Raw genomic sequence first — 17076 nt, 5'->3', positions numbered from 1 at the left:
GTTGCTTGTCATGCGTCATGCTGTTTTTATGTTCCTGAAATGTTTTACTTGAGAATTCGATGTTTTCTTAGTAATGAATAATTTAATGCAGCGTCATTCATCAGGTTTCTGCCTAGTACTCTGGGTGGTTAGGTTTTGGATTTTTGTTTGGTTGTTTTTTAGCTACTCCCTGTAAGAATCCCTACTGGTATAGGGTAAATAATTTTACTACCCATAAAAAGTCATTGTGCTTTCCAGTTTAAGGAGACTGCTGTAAGCCTTATAGAATGCTGTTGTTTAACTTTCTTTTGTAATCCTCCTTATCTATGTTGTTCTTCTCCTGATGTATCCTTTTTCTTATCCTTTTTTCCCCCTTTTCCTGTTCTTCCCTGACTTAACTTTGCATCTTTAATTCCCTTGTTTTCTGAATATATCTCATTTTGAAGAGCTTTGTAGATTTCCTGTCCTTTTGTTTAGTCGTTAGAGTCATACTTTGTTCTTTGAGCCTTCTATTTTCCTTTCTTATTTTGCTTTGAATTTCGTTACCCAGGAAATTTCAGGATTTTTTTAACTAACAAATACAATTGTATTTATTCACTTCCAGGATCCAACAGTGAGTCAGCTTCTCAGACTGGTACTTCTGATTTTCAGTGGGATTTAAGTCATGCCCAGCCCCCTGTTGATGATGAATGGTCTGGGTTAAGTATGTTCCTCTAAAATATTCATAAACAAAAATTGTCATTTACATCTCCTTAAAGTATAGTTACTTCTTTTAGCTACTTGCGTTAGCCAGTTGCTAGCCTCTAAAGAAAGATGTTAAGCAGTAATTCATTATTCAAATCAGTAAATTTTTGCATATACTATCCAAAGTAGAGGTATTTAGGTAATATTTTTACATAGAAGGGAGAGATGGAAAAGTGTTCTAAGTAATCGTAAAATTTTTGGTTTCAGAATGTTTGCCTGTAAATGTAATTGGGTTTATTACTGCTTTTTAAATTTGTTTAAAATGAATCCTACCACATTTGCAAACCGAGTTTGCATCTTCTCCCTCAGTTTGGCATAGATTGAGAGTAAGAAGTATTTGTGATGTCTTTTATTTTGCGTTTGTAGTATCTGTTACAAGGTGTTCAGTTTTGAAACGAGCTGTCTGTAACTTTGATGTTGTCATGAATGACAGATTTGACATGTCAGCTAGTAAAAAGTATGCCATAATAAGTGGATGCTAATGGCAAAACAGAGTAGGGGCTTACAGAGTCTTAGAGAAAAATAAGGTATTTAAGAATGTCAGTGTTACTGAGCCAAAAGTCGTCCTGTAAGTTTTACATTTGCAGATACTTCACTCATAGAACTCATACCAAAAGGAAGATTAGTCAGTGTTATTCACAGTTCATCTTGGTTCCTTCACAGCTAGGAAGGAAAGCTTAAGATAGAGAACAGCTCTTAAATTTGTCCGTCTTTACATAGTCTATTATAACGTCTCAAAGCAATTAAGTCAAGCTAGCTGCTGCTGTAACTAGTTCGTAATCCCATTGCTCTTTAAAATAGCCCAAATTTACTATTACTTACAAAGAGTCCTTAACTTGTTGCTAAAATCTTTATATTTTTCAGAAATATGGCAAATGAGTATTTTGTATATTGATCTCAAGATATGGTTATTTGCATAGCTTTCCTCCTCAGCTGTTAAGAGCACCATTAGAATAAGTAGGCATTCCTGAAAATCTTATTAATCTTTGCAGACGGACTGTCTTCAGCTGATCCCAGCTCTGACTGGAACGCACCAGCAGAAGAGTGGGGGAATTGGGTAGATGAAGAAAAAGCTACATCTGTTCCACAGCCTGAAGAGACATCATCAGATGTTCAGAAGGTAAAGGCAGTATTTTCCCCCGAGTTCCATAACTTCATCCTTATTACTACCTTTTCTTAAAATGACTTAATGATGATGATAAAGGGCACCTCTCATCTCTGTTACATTCATAAAAACAGCACAATTATGTTCATGTGTACACAGAGAAGGAAATGCTGAATATTCTTCTTGAGGGAATAGAATCCGTTCTTCTCTGAGCTCCATGTCAAATTTTGCTGTCTCAACATAACGTATTACCTTGTTGTTGTGTACTAAGAGGGGTTTTAGTTCTTTCTGCATAATTGCTCTTTAATAATATTTCTATTGTGAATGAGAAAAATACTATTTCCATGATACCAGCTCCATTACCTTTTTCATTCCCAACTCCTCTGTTTCCAGATAGTGTATAAAGGAAATAGTCTTTGTAAAATGAACTGAACAGATATAATTGTATTCACTTAAACTTCAATATGTCATTAAATCCCTTATAGCTATTACTTTTAGACTGTAGTTTCTTTGTGCTTCTAAATGTTAAATCCCTTATATTCCCCTATGAAGGCTTCAGATAATGAAAGAGACAAAGCAGACCCACTTCAGAGTTCGGCAAGTGGGAAATCCAAGAAAAAGAAGAAGAAAAAGAAGAAGCAGGGTGAAGAGGCTAACTCTCCTGCACAGGTAAAACCTGGAAAGCTTATAAAGCAGTTTGTGCAGAATTCACAAAATGGCTTTATTTTTTGTTTAATAGTGACTTAATTTCTTTGTGGTATTGGATTAGTCTACTGCTATTCTGCAAGAATTAAAGTAATCCTTAAAGCACTTAACTCTCATGGGTATTTTCTTAATTTTAAGTGATCCCTGTCTTACTTGTGAACACAATATGGTTGGATTTATCGAAATAACGACATATGAGGAAAGAGTTTATCCTAAATTATTTATGCTGTACCAAATCAGGATTTTGTACCACAGGAATACCACTAGCAGCAACTTTTTCCTTTGCGTGGGGAAAAAGTCCTCTCATGTCTTTTTTTGAAAGACAGCCTTCTTGGTGGGCATAGCTGGCTAGGAGAAGGAGAGAAACTGAAGTTCTCTTTTTGGCTGTCTCAAACACAATTGCGCTAGGATATAGTGGCTTTCTGAAGTACTGTTGCAATTTGATTTATGTGGAATTTTAAGTGTCAAGGCCTCATAGCTCAGTAGATAAAACTATTTTGTGTAAGCGAGATCTGAGCAAGCTGTTGTTTGCAAACTGAGGATCGTTGGAGTCTGTGTTACTTAAATGGTTAGCAGCTTGTGAAGAATCACTTCAAGAGAAATAGATTTATTGTAAACATAGCGAAAGCAGATTACACTTTGCTTGCAATTGAATCACGGTTTAATAGATCAGCAAGTACTTTCCTAATAGAAAAAAGCTTATAATAGTTTACCCTCAGAATACATATCTGTATTTCTGTGCGTAGTTAGCAGCTGTTGGTAACTTGTATTCTTTACAAAACATTAGCTTCTCAGTTGAATCTGACTAGGTGAATTGGAGGGAGGAGGAAAGCATTATTTCAGTTATGCTTGTTTTGGATTTGTTCCTTGTGATTTAGAGTGTCTTTGATCTGGGAGACTGTAAAGTCAGTGTGAATTTTCAGTATTTCTTTTAAGGTGAGGAGGAAGAGAGGATGCTAGGACTGCAGTACAATTGCTTTTTCTCATTGAAATCTATCATGTTCTGATATCCATCAGTGGCTGTAGATGTAAGTCATGATTAATAGGTTGTGGTTAACGAGAGTTTTCAGAAGTCTTGTATGGGTCTTCAACTTAGCAAGTGAAATCTGAAATGAATTTTTTTATTGCCTGTAAACTACCTTTTAAGCTGTATGTGTCAAATAAAACCTGCTGTCCAAAATAATATATCAGGTTCATTTATTCTACCCATGGGTCTCCCTTGGTTCTGATTTTGAGTTACCTTTTTCACTCAACACGTTAGCCTAAACAGGAAGGTGAACGTTTGTTTGTATTAAATTTTTAGAGAAAATTGGGGGTGTTGCTTCACCGGAACAAACAAAACAGCTAATACATTACGGATAGGTTGTCCTGTTGTTACAGCAAGTTAATCATTTAACTTGCCAACCCTACTTCAAAATTCGTTTTAAACTTGTGTATTTATACTCTGAAAATTGAATAGGTTCATATAAATAACATCTTACAAATTGATTACACTTTTGTTTGCTCTCGTGTTTGTTTGAGTGGAGTGTCTGTCAAGGCAGTAGAAACTACTGTCGGAGCTAGATAAAAGGCAAGATATAGTCTTTGCTCTTGGAAATCAGTAGACTTGGACTTTCACTGCATTTGCACAAGATTCCGGGGGAATAATGAGAGAAAAGAAGCAGAAGAAATTTCCGGCCTAAAACTAGAGATCTGTGTTTCATTTACTGTGCCACCACAGGGTCCTTCTGGTGCTTTAAACTAATGCATCTACTCTGTACTTCCTCGTGTAAAATAAAAACTTTCCCATCATAAGAGTGTTTAAAGACTAAAGATTGGGACTCTTAGACACTTTGGAAATTTTTTCAGCTTGCATACAGAAAAGTTAGTTTTACAGGCATCACTGAAGATTGAATTGAGTTGCAGAATACTTACTAAAGCTTAATATGATTAAAAGCTATACAGACAGTTTAAAGGTTGCATTAAAAATTTTATTATTAACCAAGCACAGAACTGAGAAAGCTCAAATCCCTTCGTGATACTTTTACGACTTTTTTAGGCTGAATTGTTTAATTTCTCACGCTTGTAATTTCACGTAAGCATAAAGTGCGGTGCGTTCTGACATTTAGGGAGCTTTTTTGTTAAATAGCGGGAAGAGTATTGCTTTCTGGGTTTCTTTGGCCTCTACAGGTATTTTTGTATTACACTGTGGAAATTCTGGGTGTTAGCTGACTGTATTAGTCCCATACTTTGTAGCTTTTTTTTTTAGATTGCTTTTTTTACAGTTACTGAGGCAGATTATGGCATGAAAACTGATCTGGAGGGTGAAGAGTCAGAACTTTTTTACTAATCCAGGCTCCTGTTTTTTACCTCTTTTGTAGGACACTGAAGAACTGGATAGGGAAGCTGGAGAAGAATTTCTGGAGGATACCTCAAAAGCTCAACCGCAACAGGAAATAGCTTTTTCTTTGAAGACCATAAGTACTAGTGAACCAGCTAAGGTAGATATAAAGAAGAACTGGGTTTATATAATTTCCAGTTTTGAAGTCTTAAAGGTCTGTTGAAGCACTAACACTGTCTATGAAAATGTTGCAGTGAAGTTACTGCTTCAGGCTACATGTTTATGAAGGTGATTGGGATCTTGAATTTTAGATACTAAGTCAGTTACACTGAGTTTTAAAAAGCACATCCTCTCTGAGAAGCAGTATTTTCTAAATTTTCTCATGACTGGCAACTTATTTTCGGGTTTGAATACATAAATAATAGTTTAAAATTTTGAGATCTGGAGAGCTAAGAATTAATAGCTCTTGAGAGTAATATCTTACTATATTTTATTTTTCATTGCAACAGAATGAAGGGTTAACCCGACTTTTTGTGTTCTCCCTTAAACATGGTCTGAGTTTGAATTTTAGTAGCTACGCTGAACTTAATGTTAACGATCGAAAAATAAAAGCTTTTGCTGAACCAGTTCATACACTGACCGTTTGCTTCAGCAGGCAGTTCAAAGATATTCTAGATAATGCAAGCTCTCTTTCATCTTTCTCCAGTCAGAAGGTTCGTTAGCTACTATAATTCTTCATGAATCACATTAGAAAAATTAAATATTTTTTCCTACAGTGGTATTGGTTTAATCTTCCATAAAGAGTAGGTAATACGAGTGAGACAGCAGTTTGGCATCACAGAGCATCTGTCAGAATACTGAATTTTACGTTTTTACGTAATAAAGCCTGAGTAATTGAAATAACAAGTCTTAAGGTTCAAATGCAGAGGTCTTAAAATGGAATCTTTTACCAGATGCTGCAGATCACCAAAGAAAATGTATGGAAACTTTTTCATAAAGCTTCTCTTCCTTTTTAAAGGAGAACATATGCCTGGAAAAGTATATTCAGACATATTTTAGCTTTTTCTAAACATCTTGCATGAAAATATAGCTTTAATTATGGTTATTCAGTTTAAACAAGTTGGGCATCAGCTACCTATGCTGCCTGACCAGTGAAAAGTTTTGCTGAAATTGTTTGGAGGGAATAAAATACCCAGATTTTAATTGTGCTATCGACGTTCTCTCTTTTTACACATCTAAAAAGATGTGTACTGGTGTATCGCAAAAGGTCACCTTTTTCTCCTGAATTTATTAAGAGCTGAGAAGTACTTTACTACTACACGTACAATAATTTTTTCTGCAGATGGATCTCTTTTTTTTTTCCCCCCACAAAGTATTAGCACAGCCAGAATATCAGCTCAGTCTTGGTAGACTTTGTTCACAGTTTTTAAAACCAGACCCAACTTTATAGATGATTTGATGGCATCAACTCTTACATAGACCTATGGAATGTGTTAACTCTTTGGAGTGGAGTGCTCCTGTTGCTCTGAGTCTTAAAATTGATCTGCCCATATAGGTTGAACTTTTGTAAAGCTGTGTTATAGTGACATGTTTGTGAAACAAGATCAGATCAGTGTTAAACTTGTCGGGGAGGAGGGTGGGAGGGAAAAACTATTGCTAATGACATTCCCTAGAAATTAGTTGGGCTTGATAAGCGAAAAGGGTGATTTGTGAGCTGTTGCATCTAACAATGCAGGTGGTCTGTCCGTCATTATCAAGTCTCCTTGCCATCAGTCTGCTTTACTACAATTTTACACAGGCAAAGATGTCTTCTGATGTTGTTTGACCTGGCTGTTCCAACAAGTTTTAGAAACAGCAGTCAGTTACTAGTGCCTGAAATTGATGACTTACAAGCGTCTAAAGTAGGTAATACAGTTTTGGACAAATGCTGCAAAACAGGAGAATCAAATATGAGGAAAGAGAAAACTGGCATTAAAGTACAGATAAGTTGTTATCTAGAATATCCTAATAAAGAACAGAAACAGGTGAATATTGAGCCCTTCACCCCCTGTATATTTGGCAGAACATGCTGGGGAGATCTCTGGCATTTATCAGCAGGCACAAATTTTACGTTGAGAGATACTGTTGGAAATCCTTCATTAGTAAAAAAAAAAAAAAAAAAAAAAAAAAAAATTCACAAGTTGCTGTTTTATTAATAAACTCTGTAGACTCATGCATATAACTTTGTATTGGCAAACAGATCTTGTTGTTTGTTTCAGGTTTTTTTCTAAACGAATTTGTTATTGTGTAACACAGAAAATCCTAGCTAAGAATAGTTCCCAGTTCTTAAGATTTAGTATCAGTATGCACTTCCCTTCATCCAAAAATCAGATAAAAATACCTCATTTGGAAAGATGTGCAGATAATGCTGTATGTAGCTATATAGCTTCGATTCTAATAATATTGCATGCTTTAATGTTCAAGCTGAAACATGTTCACTGGTCTGCCTGAAACAGCTGTATGCCATTTAAATCTTAATTGAGCTGCTTTACATGCAGTTGCATAGTGACTCTGAATGATGCCAGTGACCTGAACCAGTTACGAAAGAGTTCCTAGTTGTGCAGGGTAACTCCTCTTTCTGCTTTAGAGGTCACATTGGTCTTTCTATAATTAATGTTTTTGTGTAGCTGATGATTAGTAACCATTAGACAATCTAGAATTGGCTAAGCCGGAAATCCTGCAGCATGGGAATTTACTTTCTCAACATAGATGATATGAAAAGCTTGAAGTTTTGTTTTTTGTTTTTATGCTTTCAGTGGGGTATTAAGAGACATATTGCAATTATAGTTTTTAAAAAATACAGTTGTATAATGGCGCAGTAAACGTCATTCATAAAAAGTTTAAGAACTCTTACCCTCTCATTTTTTTATAGGTGCTATTAAAGCTGTTCAGCTTCCTCCTCAGTATGATATGATTAAAAAAACATAGATATACCTGGTTTCACTCTTTTGTGTGTTCTGATAAAGTTTTTTTGAGAGATGCTTGTATAGTGCAATGATGGAAAGAGTGCCAACGGATAACGAAAATCTAGGATCTGTATACTTCTGCGGAACGTTAGGGGCTGGATGTAGACTTCACTGTTTTGTTGTGTGTTGTGACAGTTCCAGGTCCTGGTGGTTGTGACGCAACTACAGCCACAAGTTTGTAATAACATGCTAAAGTTTGAGGTTTTTTGCTTGACTGATGCACTGTTTCCTAATGTAACTTTACTTGAAGCCTTTTGCCAGTAGGTAACCTGCTGTGGGATTATATGGGTCTCTTATGTACATTTTTGGTCTGATATTTCCTTTGGAATATCAGTCCTTTTTTTATTTTAATTTCTGTTTTACTGCACTAGAATTTTAGTGCTACACAGTAAGCTGCAGTTACAGTTTATCTCTACAGTGGGAACCTTCAAAATGTGACAGATAATTGGAAAATACTAAGAATGTTTTACACAGCAATTTATCCTACAATAGTTTCCACTGAAAATTTTTTGACTGCTTTTGCAACTGTCTTAAAGTTATTGTAATATAAGCACAGAGCATGTCTGGGTCAGTTGATAGGAATAACTACAAACACTTTTTGAGTACTATAAGTTTAATCTTTAGAGTTGCGTATTTGGACTTTGCCTTGAACAAAAATGCATACAATGTGTCAATGTGTCAAAAGATGTCTGACATCTATTCTGAATACGTATAATAGAATCCTTTTAGATAGAGTGTAAGTGGTTTTAGATTGTTCTCCCTTTCTCTACACATAATGCATTTCAATATAGATTAATTTGTTTGGTTTACCTTTGGTATTATACAACTAAAAGTTTTGGCACTAGATGGCAGTCATAGTCTTACAGCTTTGATTAGATTTTTAAAGAATTCTAATATTGGCTTAATTCTTCAGTGCAATCTTCATAGCATCTGCTAAGTTTAGTGCCAGAAGTGACACTGCATAAGAATGCTTAACTGTTATATGACTTTATTAAAGTTTGGGATTTTTTTCTGTTTTTTTAAATAGCCTGAGGAGGCTCCTTCGCTTGCTGTTTCTACTGAGCCATCTGTAATTGTATCAGAAAGTGATTCTGGCAAGATCACTTCCCAAGTGCCACAGATGCTGCAAGAGACAGATGTTTCTATTCCCAATATTAAGCAAAACAGTGTGCCTCCTCCACAGAGTAAGTATCTCAGTACAGTAAGTATCTTTGTTCGTCGTGATTCAGGATATAGTTTCCTCCCTTAAGCATTCTGCCTACATATGCTTTAACCATGTAATTTGGGTGTAAAGTCAAGTATTTGGTATTTTGTTTATATATCTTGCTACAGTTTAACTTCAGTAGAAGTAGTTTGGCAAATGTCCTTTCACTGTGGGGAAAACTGGCTTCATATGCTTGAATGACTGTGAGAATGTCTATTGGGCTTGTGCAGTCCTTACCAGACACTTGGACATACTCTTCGCCATCAGGAGTGGAGTTCCATGCTGTGACTAAGTAGTTATGCCAACGTGATTTTAAAGGCCTGTTTGCAAGTCTTTAGTGGAACAGATGGGTGCTAACATATCAGTTGACAGGATGTATGTCTAGCAACCAGGAATTTGGAAAAATATGAGGAATTGAATTTTCTATCTACTGATTTTTGGCTTCTGAACTTAGCTCATTAACATCTTCCCCTCCCTCCTCTTATCCGATGCTTCTGTGAAATGTGGTAGTCATGGAGGAAAGTCCATGCTAATTGGCTCATTTGGTAGTAGCAAGGTGCTGGCCGATGCACTCAAGCTGAACTACTGAAAATTTCTTGCTTTTTAAAATTAGGATGTACCCAGAGGTCTCAAACATGTCCTCTGTTGCAGTCAGCAAAGATACTTGTACCATAGTACTCAACTGATGCTACAGTAAGACAATATAAGGAATGTCAGGGTATGAAAGCTTTAAAAACAAATAAACCAAGCACAACCTCCACCACCACGCCACTGTTTAGCTTCAGTTAGACTTTTTAATACTGACATTTCATTAAATGTCCCTGGAGAAACGCTGAAGTACTAAACTTGTTTTTAATAACAGCAGAAGAAACCGGATGATTTCATAATATTAACCTCACTCAATAACATTAATTGGGCTTCTTGATTCTGAAGAAGTTAAAAACTGAAACAGCAGAAAATCTTTCAAGTCAGTGTCTCTGAATTTACTGCTTTTATTCGGGTTCTAAAATGTGAAGGTTTTTGACAAATTCATGTGTCAACAAGAAAAAGAACATCTTTTATGTTCAACATGTATTACATTTTACCTGCCTTACCATTTTTGGTAGTTGGCATGTTTTAAGGTAATCTTTTCTTAATAAAATAACAGTGCTTCTTTATTCAATTCTGGGTTCCACATAACCACATATTTACCTAATTCCCAATTGTAAAAAATTAATCTTCTGACATACAAGGGTCACTTACATTTAGTGATTAAAAATGGTGTAATCTGATCAAAGTGAACAATTAATGTGCATTGTTTACATGTAGATTGTTTCCAGTTAGTCAAAAATAACAACAACCTTACCATAAGTCTTATATTAAGTAAGAAAATGACTTAACCTTCATTGTGTCTCACTTCTTTTCTTTGTGGTGTAAAGGCAGAGTTTGAAATTAGCAAACAAACTTTTGTTTTAGCTACATTTTAAATTATTCTATTTGGGGTAAGAAGGTAAAAAATACTCTCCTTTTAAAAAATCATACTAGTTGATATTTCTGAATAGCTTCGTAATACGGGATGTGCTCTTCAGTATTTTATATGTCAATTCTATGTAAACTTTCTCAGTCATAATGCTGTACTTACATTTTGTTTGTTTACCCTTTTTAGCAAAGTCTGAAGAAAGCTGGGAATCCCCCAAACAAGTTAAAAAGAAGAAAAAAGCAAGAAGGGAAACGTGAATTTCCTGAAATGGACTTGTGTTGCTGAATACTGTCATGAAGATCATGCTGTTTATGCAATAATTTGTGAACATGTACAGAATTTTATATAAATTTCAACCAATTTTTAAAAACAGAACTGCTGTGAACACAAACATCTTTAAAAAGGAATCAAAGGAAAGTAACTTTATGATATAGAAAACGGAACATGCTACATTTGAAAGACATTCTGAAGAGTCTGTTTTTCCAACTTATGGAGAGAGATGTTAATTAAAAACTGGTTTTACAACACAGTGCCCTGTTTACAACAGATTATACTCTCATCTACAGCTGCGGATAAATGATTAATTTTAAGGAAGGGTTTTCTGTAAAATAATTGTCTGTACAATAGTGAGTGTTTCTTGCCTCTCTTCTGAGTGATGCATTAGAAGCACAGAATGTCTACCATTCAAATTTGTTTCATGCCTAAATCAAAGTGCTTTGATTAAATACGTAATCTGCCATATCTTTACGGTAAGTTGGTTAGCAAGTCTGCTAGCTATTAAAGGAATCACAAGTGCAAATCATTAATCATTTGTACAGTCGAACCTTTATGGTTTATTATATGAAGTTAACACAATAAAACTGCTTTGGGTTAAAAGTTTGAGAATGTGATTTGAAACTTGAGTATGGTTCATGAAGTTATTTTTGATAATGTCTATTACCTTACTTGAATTGTTGAAAATAACAGTATATTTTTAAGAATGCAGTAATGTGCATAAAATTAGTTTTTCCCGCTTCATTCCTTACAGGTCTTGGTTGATTCAGACTGCTATCTGAAAGTGTATCCCTTTAACTTTTAAACACATGGAATGAATTTAAATCAAATGTTCCCTTCCCTTAACATGTATTAATTTACTACACGCAATTCTATTCTGTTCTCTATTACTGAAACTCCGAAGAAAGCAAGGTGAACTGTTTTCACTCACAAATTATATGGGAATTCAAAAACTTGTTGGAGAATTGGAGTGGCTTCAGACAGCTTTAATTGACATTGTCTAGACCAGTTATCAGGAACACGTTTTTTACTGCCTTAACCTGTAGTATGTAGAGGGCGTCTAGACTTCTGGACAGAAGTTAGTGTTTTTATAAAAAAAAAAAAAAAAAAAAGAAAAGAAAAAGGGAAAAAAAAAAAAGAAGCAAACATTCATGCAAGTATAGCAGTTGTAAAATAAAGAACATTTCCCGCTTAAAACTGTTGATTGAAATGGTGTTTTAAGATGTGTTGTCATTTTCAGGCGCTCTGTATTTACATGGTATCAAACTGGCAGGTGCGTTTCTATCTATATGGTGCATGCTCAGCCATGTACACTGTAAATAGCCTTTACAAAAAATTGTTTGATAAGGATGGTAGTTAACATCACCTGTTGAATTCTCTTAAAGAAGAGCCATGATTTTTTTTTAATGGTTGGCTTTTGGTTTTGTGGCACAAACGGGATTGTTAACAACTGTAACACATGGTACTGTAGATCAAAAATCTTTTACTGTCTTACTGTACTTGACTGCAGTTCAACAGTATTGCAAGGCGAGAATATTTAATGAAACAAGCTGGGTTTAATTGTACTGAAAATGCACCTTGCTAATGGAGAGCTTTCATAATGGATACTAACTTGCACAGGTATTAACCCCTGTATATCAGCAATATGCTTACATGTTCAGAAGTTTTGTTTAATTCAGTGATACTCTAAATCGACTTGTTAAAATAAACTGAGCATATTGACAGTATTGATTTATTTACTTGGGAGGGATTAACGCCTAAGATTGAAACCTGTAAACTAAATTTAGAACTGAAGAACAGTTCAACAGAACAGAGCAAGGAGTATTAAATGCAAACACAAATTGAATATTAAAATCATGTAGAGTCCTCTGCTTGTAAATAATACATTCATTTTATTTACTTATCTCTTTCTTTGTAAAGGTAAAAAGAATAGCCTTTGAATTCAGGTTTGCAATGTACGTCCAAAATGTCTGTTTCCAATCTGTCTGTTGTGCTACGAGCCTCTTGTAGAAAACATGAAGATCTTAAGTATGAAAGACTGCCCTCAAGAGCTTTCACTGCATAAGCATTTTTTTTCTGTCTCTTGAAGATAAACTCGGTGATAGTAATTGATTAGTAAGCTCTAACTCTTGAATAGCTTGTCATTCTGAGTAAAAATTAGCTAACAACATAGGAAACCTGCTAATAACTGTTACTTCTAGGCAGCAGCATATAAATGCATAGCCTTCCTTTCAAAATGTTGTTCCCTATTTAGCAGCACCTATTCCTGTTTTTTTTCTTAATGTGCAGCTTCAATGTCTTAGCTAAATTTGCTTTATTTGACATTCATTAAAGAGGTAGTAACTATATAGCATATTGTCTATAAATAGAAATTTGGTTATCTATGTGTTGTCATGTTTCTATGACTAAAGCAGTGGTTAGTCTTAATGATACACTCAATCCAGACTTTGGTACTTGCATAGAAAGAGAAAACACCATTTAAAGAAACCTACAATTAAAAAAAATTCTATTTGTTCAGTGCATGGAGTGGTTTCATAAATCCAGTATACTGGGTTTTTTAAATACTCTGAAATGATTTGTATGCGTAATTTAAACTTGTTGTGATGATGTGTATTTGGATAGTCATGGCATATTTTTATTTCTTTATGGGGAGGGAGAGGTGTACAGAATTCATATGTGCTTGTTAAAAAGTTAACCTGTGCATTGGTTTGGAGGGGGATGAAAACTGTAAATCTGATCTCCTTTTAGAAATCTAAAGGGAGAGTGCAAGAGAAAAGCACTACTTTAATATTAACTAAGAAAGAATGTACATATTAAAAACATTTCAAACTTTATAGAAATACAACTAGTATTGTTGTGTTTGTAACTGAATTGTATCTCACTGGAAACTGCTTTATTAATGGTTTCCTAACCATGGGATTAGCCTGCGAAATAAGGCTTTGGACGAGTGCAGATGACATGAGAATGCATGATTTTAAGCAGCCTTCCAGATGTTATTAATCATAATTGTTTTGCCTTTAAATGAGTTGAGTAGGCCTCTGGTCAAGTCTTGCAACTTTTAACAACTGAAGTCTTTTCCAGCTGTTTATACCTGTGAGTTTCCTTTTGGTGAACCATGTGTACCGCCGTAGTACAGAATTTCTGTTTTCCAGACTGATACTGAAAGAATCCTGCATTACTGTATTGGAAAAGTTTGAAGGAAAAGACTTCAAAGTGGAACTCGGTTTAAAATATAATGTTAAATATTTTAATGTTGGAATTATAAGTGGGTTGCTACAGATAAGAACTAAGGGCATCACCTAAGGGTTGAGTGAATTTGGGGAGGGGAGGGAAAAAAAGGACCAGAAAGGGTTCTATGGCCAATAGTTCTTAACCTGAAAATAGTATGGCATTGCCATGTGTCTTGCTCCCTACAGGATTAAAATTGTTGCTAGTTGGGGTGTGGGAGAATTCTCATTTTGTCGGATGGGAGAGGGTATTGTTTCATAGTATTTCCTCAGCCATTCTTATTTATATAGCTAGCAAGCTAAATCACTTGCAGATATAGCCCAAATCATGAAGCTCTGGATAGGCGATAACTCCCCTTTGATATGATACTCCAACTTGGACTTGCTCACTGTTTTGTATAGCCACACTTTAAACTGTCTTTTGCAGGGTTGTCTTGTGGTGTTAAACCAGAGATTAACTACTTTCCAAGCCCTAGCCAGTTAGCTACAAGAATAGGAGCTGTATCAACTGATGGTCTATCTGCTGTTGAGGGACTGAGAGGCTAGATGTATATCCAAAAGAGAGATGCATAAACTGTGCTTTTGCTCTCGAAAGTCTCTGAAAGCATTATGAAAGCCTAGGCAACTTTCCATTTTCACCTTCATACATACGCAGATATTGTACTTGAAAAATATCTGTAGTCATATGCCTGAAGTTACTGCAGAGCAGGTTTTCTCCGGGAGGTGCCTTTGCCGGAATTTCAAATCTGAGCCAAATTTAGTTCTCATTTGATTACACTCTGCTCAGATACGTAACCAGTTTAATGGCCCCATTGGGTTTGTAATCTGTGGATATTAGAAACAATATTACTGTTCTGATAACCGCCAGCAGAGTTCAGACACTTCTAAATGTTTTATATTACAGAAGAACATAATCCACGAGTATTTTCTATTCTGATACTGAATTTGAACTAGTTTTTTCACTAAAACAAAGGATGTAGTCTTGGCCCGAATGAGTTTTGCTGCTGGCACGTTAAGACCAGGAAGCTACCTAAGGTGCCTATTTCAAGTGAAATGTTGCAAGTCAAAAGGTTATCCTAGCATTCATGTTTCATTCAACTCCTGAACTATTTTATTCCAGTTTTGTGTCTTAGTTGCCTAAGTATTTAGCCTGGTTAGAATGTTGGAGTTGAAATTTCAAGTTCTTTGAAAATTCTTTAGCTAAATCTTTTCCTTGTTGCCTGTGAACGTGTTCTAAACAGCCACTTGAAGAATAATCAAAATCTGAGATTTAATCTTCTGTTCCTTTCTAAACTTTTACGGTGACTTGTACTCTCTTTTAGAACAACTTTCTCCCATGTGCTTCACCAACAGTGCCAGTCACCCCTGTCTACACCTGTGCTGCTTTCTTGGAGTCTCCTGCAGAAAGTGTCAGTGTAGCTGTTAAATAAAGCTAAGGTTAGGAAGATAGTTCAGCAATGCTCTCTTACTTGAGTTGGGTGCTCGGTACTTCTTCTGTGACTGTAATCATTTGTAAATCATGTCTGTGGTTTGTATAGAGTAGGAATAAGGTTGGTCTCACTCCAAGTACAAGACTTTGGCAGATGTCTTTAACATGACTCTCCCTTACCCCTGCCCCCACCCCAAGGTAGATCTATTCCCTTTTTTGTTATTACATTTATGTCTGGATGATTTCTTAACTTCCTAAAATTTTCATCAGAGACTTGAAATATATATATTTTTTCCCTTCTCACTGGAATTCTTTGTTGCAGATTCCAGGCATATAGGTTCAAAGATCTGTCTGCTCTGAAGTAATGTGGTAATTAGGAAAAAATTGACTTCTAATAAGCAAGAGAGAACTTCCTGAGATTCAACTTAAGGATTTAACAATTTTGAATATAGTTTGCAATCATCACAAAATTGAACTGTGGGTTTTTTATTCTAATGACCTTGCACAATGTACACCTATGAAAAGATGTGAAAATCTTGTCCAAAATTCTGTATTATTGCTGTTACCTCACTTAAGTGTTGCATATAGATCATGTGATATAAAAAGGAAATCTTACCTGGTACACTCTACCTGAGTTATTTAAAATATATGCATATATATATATATGCTTACCTTTGAGATTGCTGCCATTCATGTACAGAAAGGGAATGTGTAGGCAGTATGTCTGGACAGCTGTGCTACTGCTAGTAATGGAGCAGCAGAGAACAGAACTGAGCAAGGTCTACAAATTCTGCTTGAAAAGCTGGTAAGAGGAGGCTGTCAGCCAGCATTCGGCATCATACTGCATGCCACTGCTCACATGGGATTTTTTGGAAGTGGACTCGTCTGTTTTCTCTAGGCTGACACTGGGGTTTAAGGTCCCTCTATTTTCATCTTGTCTCTTCTGTGCCGTAAAAGGGGTAAGGCTAAGGATCTTGTACCTTGGCTTCGGTTAGCCTATTTGCATGAATGAGAGGAAAGATATCTAAGTGCTTTCTGGAGTGGTGTCAGAATGCTCAGCACTTGGCAGAACTGAGCTTGAAAATCAATACTGTGGTATTTTATGTTTGTGTCCTTTAGAGGTTCTGTTCAAAGTCACTCAGATCATGCCATCTAACTGTTAACAGTGGATTTCTTTCTAGTGTTTTAGGTGTGTTTCTTTACTGCAACTTATTAGTAGACATGCAGAATAGCAAACTTAGCTACTGGTTTTTTGCAATGATTAAAACACTTAACGCTTGTACTACCTCAAATATAGACAATACTTTGTAGACTCTAACAGGGATCTGTAATTGAAGGCTTCCAAAGTCTGGAATATCCATGACTGAAAGGAACAAGTTTTTCATACATAATGATTACCATGTGTTTGGGATTTCAGTAGCTAAATCATCTGAATACTAGGCTATGGGGAAATTGGGGTCAGAAGTAGTGTGTCATATCAGAAAGCAGTTTTTTGCCTGTTCACTTCCAGGTAGCATGTTTATCATGCAGTATAATGATTAACATATGAAATTTGCAGGTGTTTCACTTTGTATTAACAATTCTGTCATTAAAAATCCTGATTTTATGCTAGTACGCTGCTGGCAT

General features: G+C 35.5%; 1 protein-coding gene across 1 annotated transcript in view; it reads left to right on the top strand.

The window, feature by feature from the left end:
• MTDH (metadherin) overlaps positions 1–12518 on the top strand; it is a 34950-nt gene extending 22432 nt beyond the window's left edge. The window contains exons 8-13 of the mRNA XM_068932973.1: positions 584–682; positions 1716–1843; positions 2381–2497; positions 4894–5013; positions 8886–9042; positions 10708–12518. Coding sequence (XP_068789074.1) covers positions 584–682; positions 1716–1843; positions 2381–2497; positions 4894–5013; positions 8886–9042; positions 10708–10778 — 692 coding nt within the window. The 3' untranslated portion in view covers positions 10779–12518. The remainder of the gene's footprint in view (positions 1–583; positions 683–1715; positions 1844–2380; positions 2498–4893; positions 5014–8885; positions 9043–10707) is intronic.
• The last annotated feature ends 4558 nt before the right edge of the window (positions 12519–17076 follow it).

The sequence above is a fragment of the Struthio camelus genome, chromosome 2 (assembly GCF_040807025.1).
Source record: "Struthio camelus isolate bStrCam1 chromosome 2, bStrCam1.hap1, whole genome shotgun sequence".
NCBI lineage: Eukaryota > Metazoa > Chordata > Aves > Struthioniformes > Struthionidae > Struthio > Struthio camelus.
Note: the sequence above shows the minus strand (reverse complement) of the source record. Positions and strands in the feature narration are given on the sequence as shown.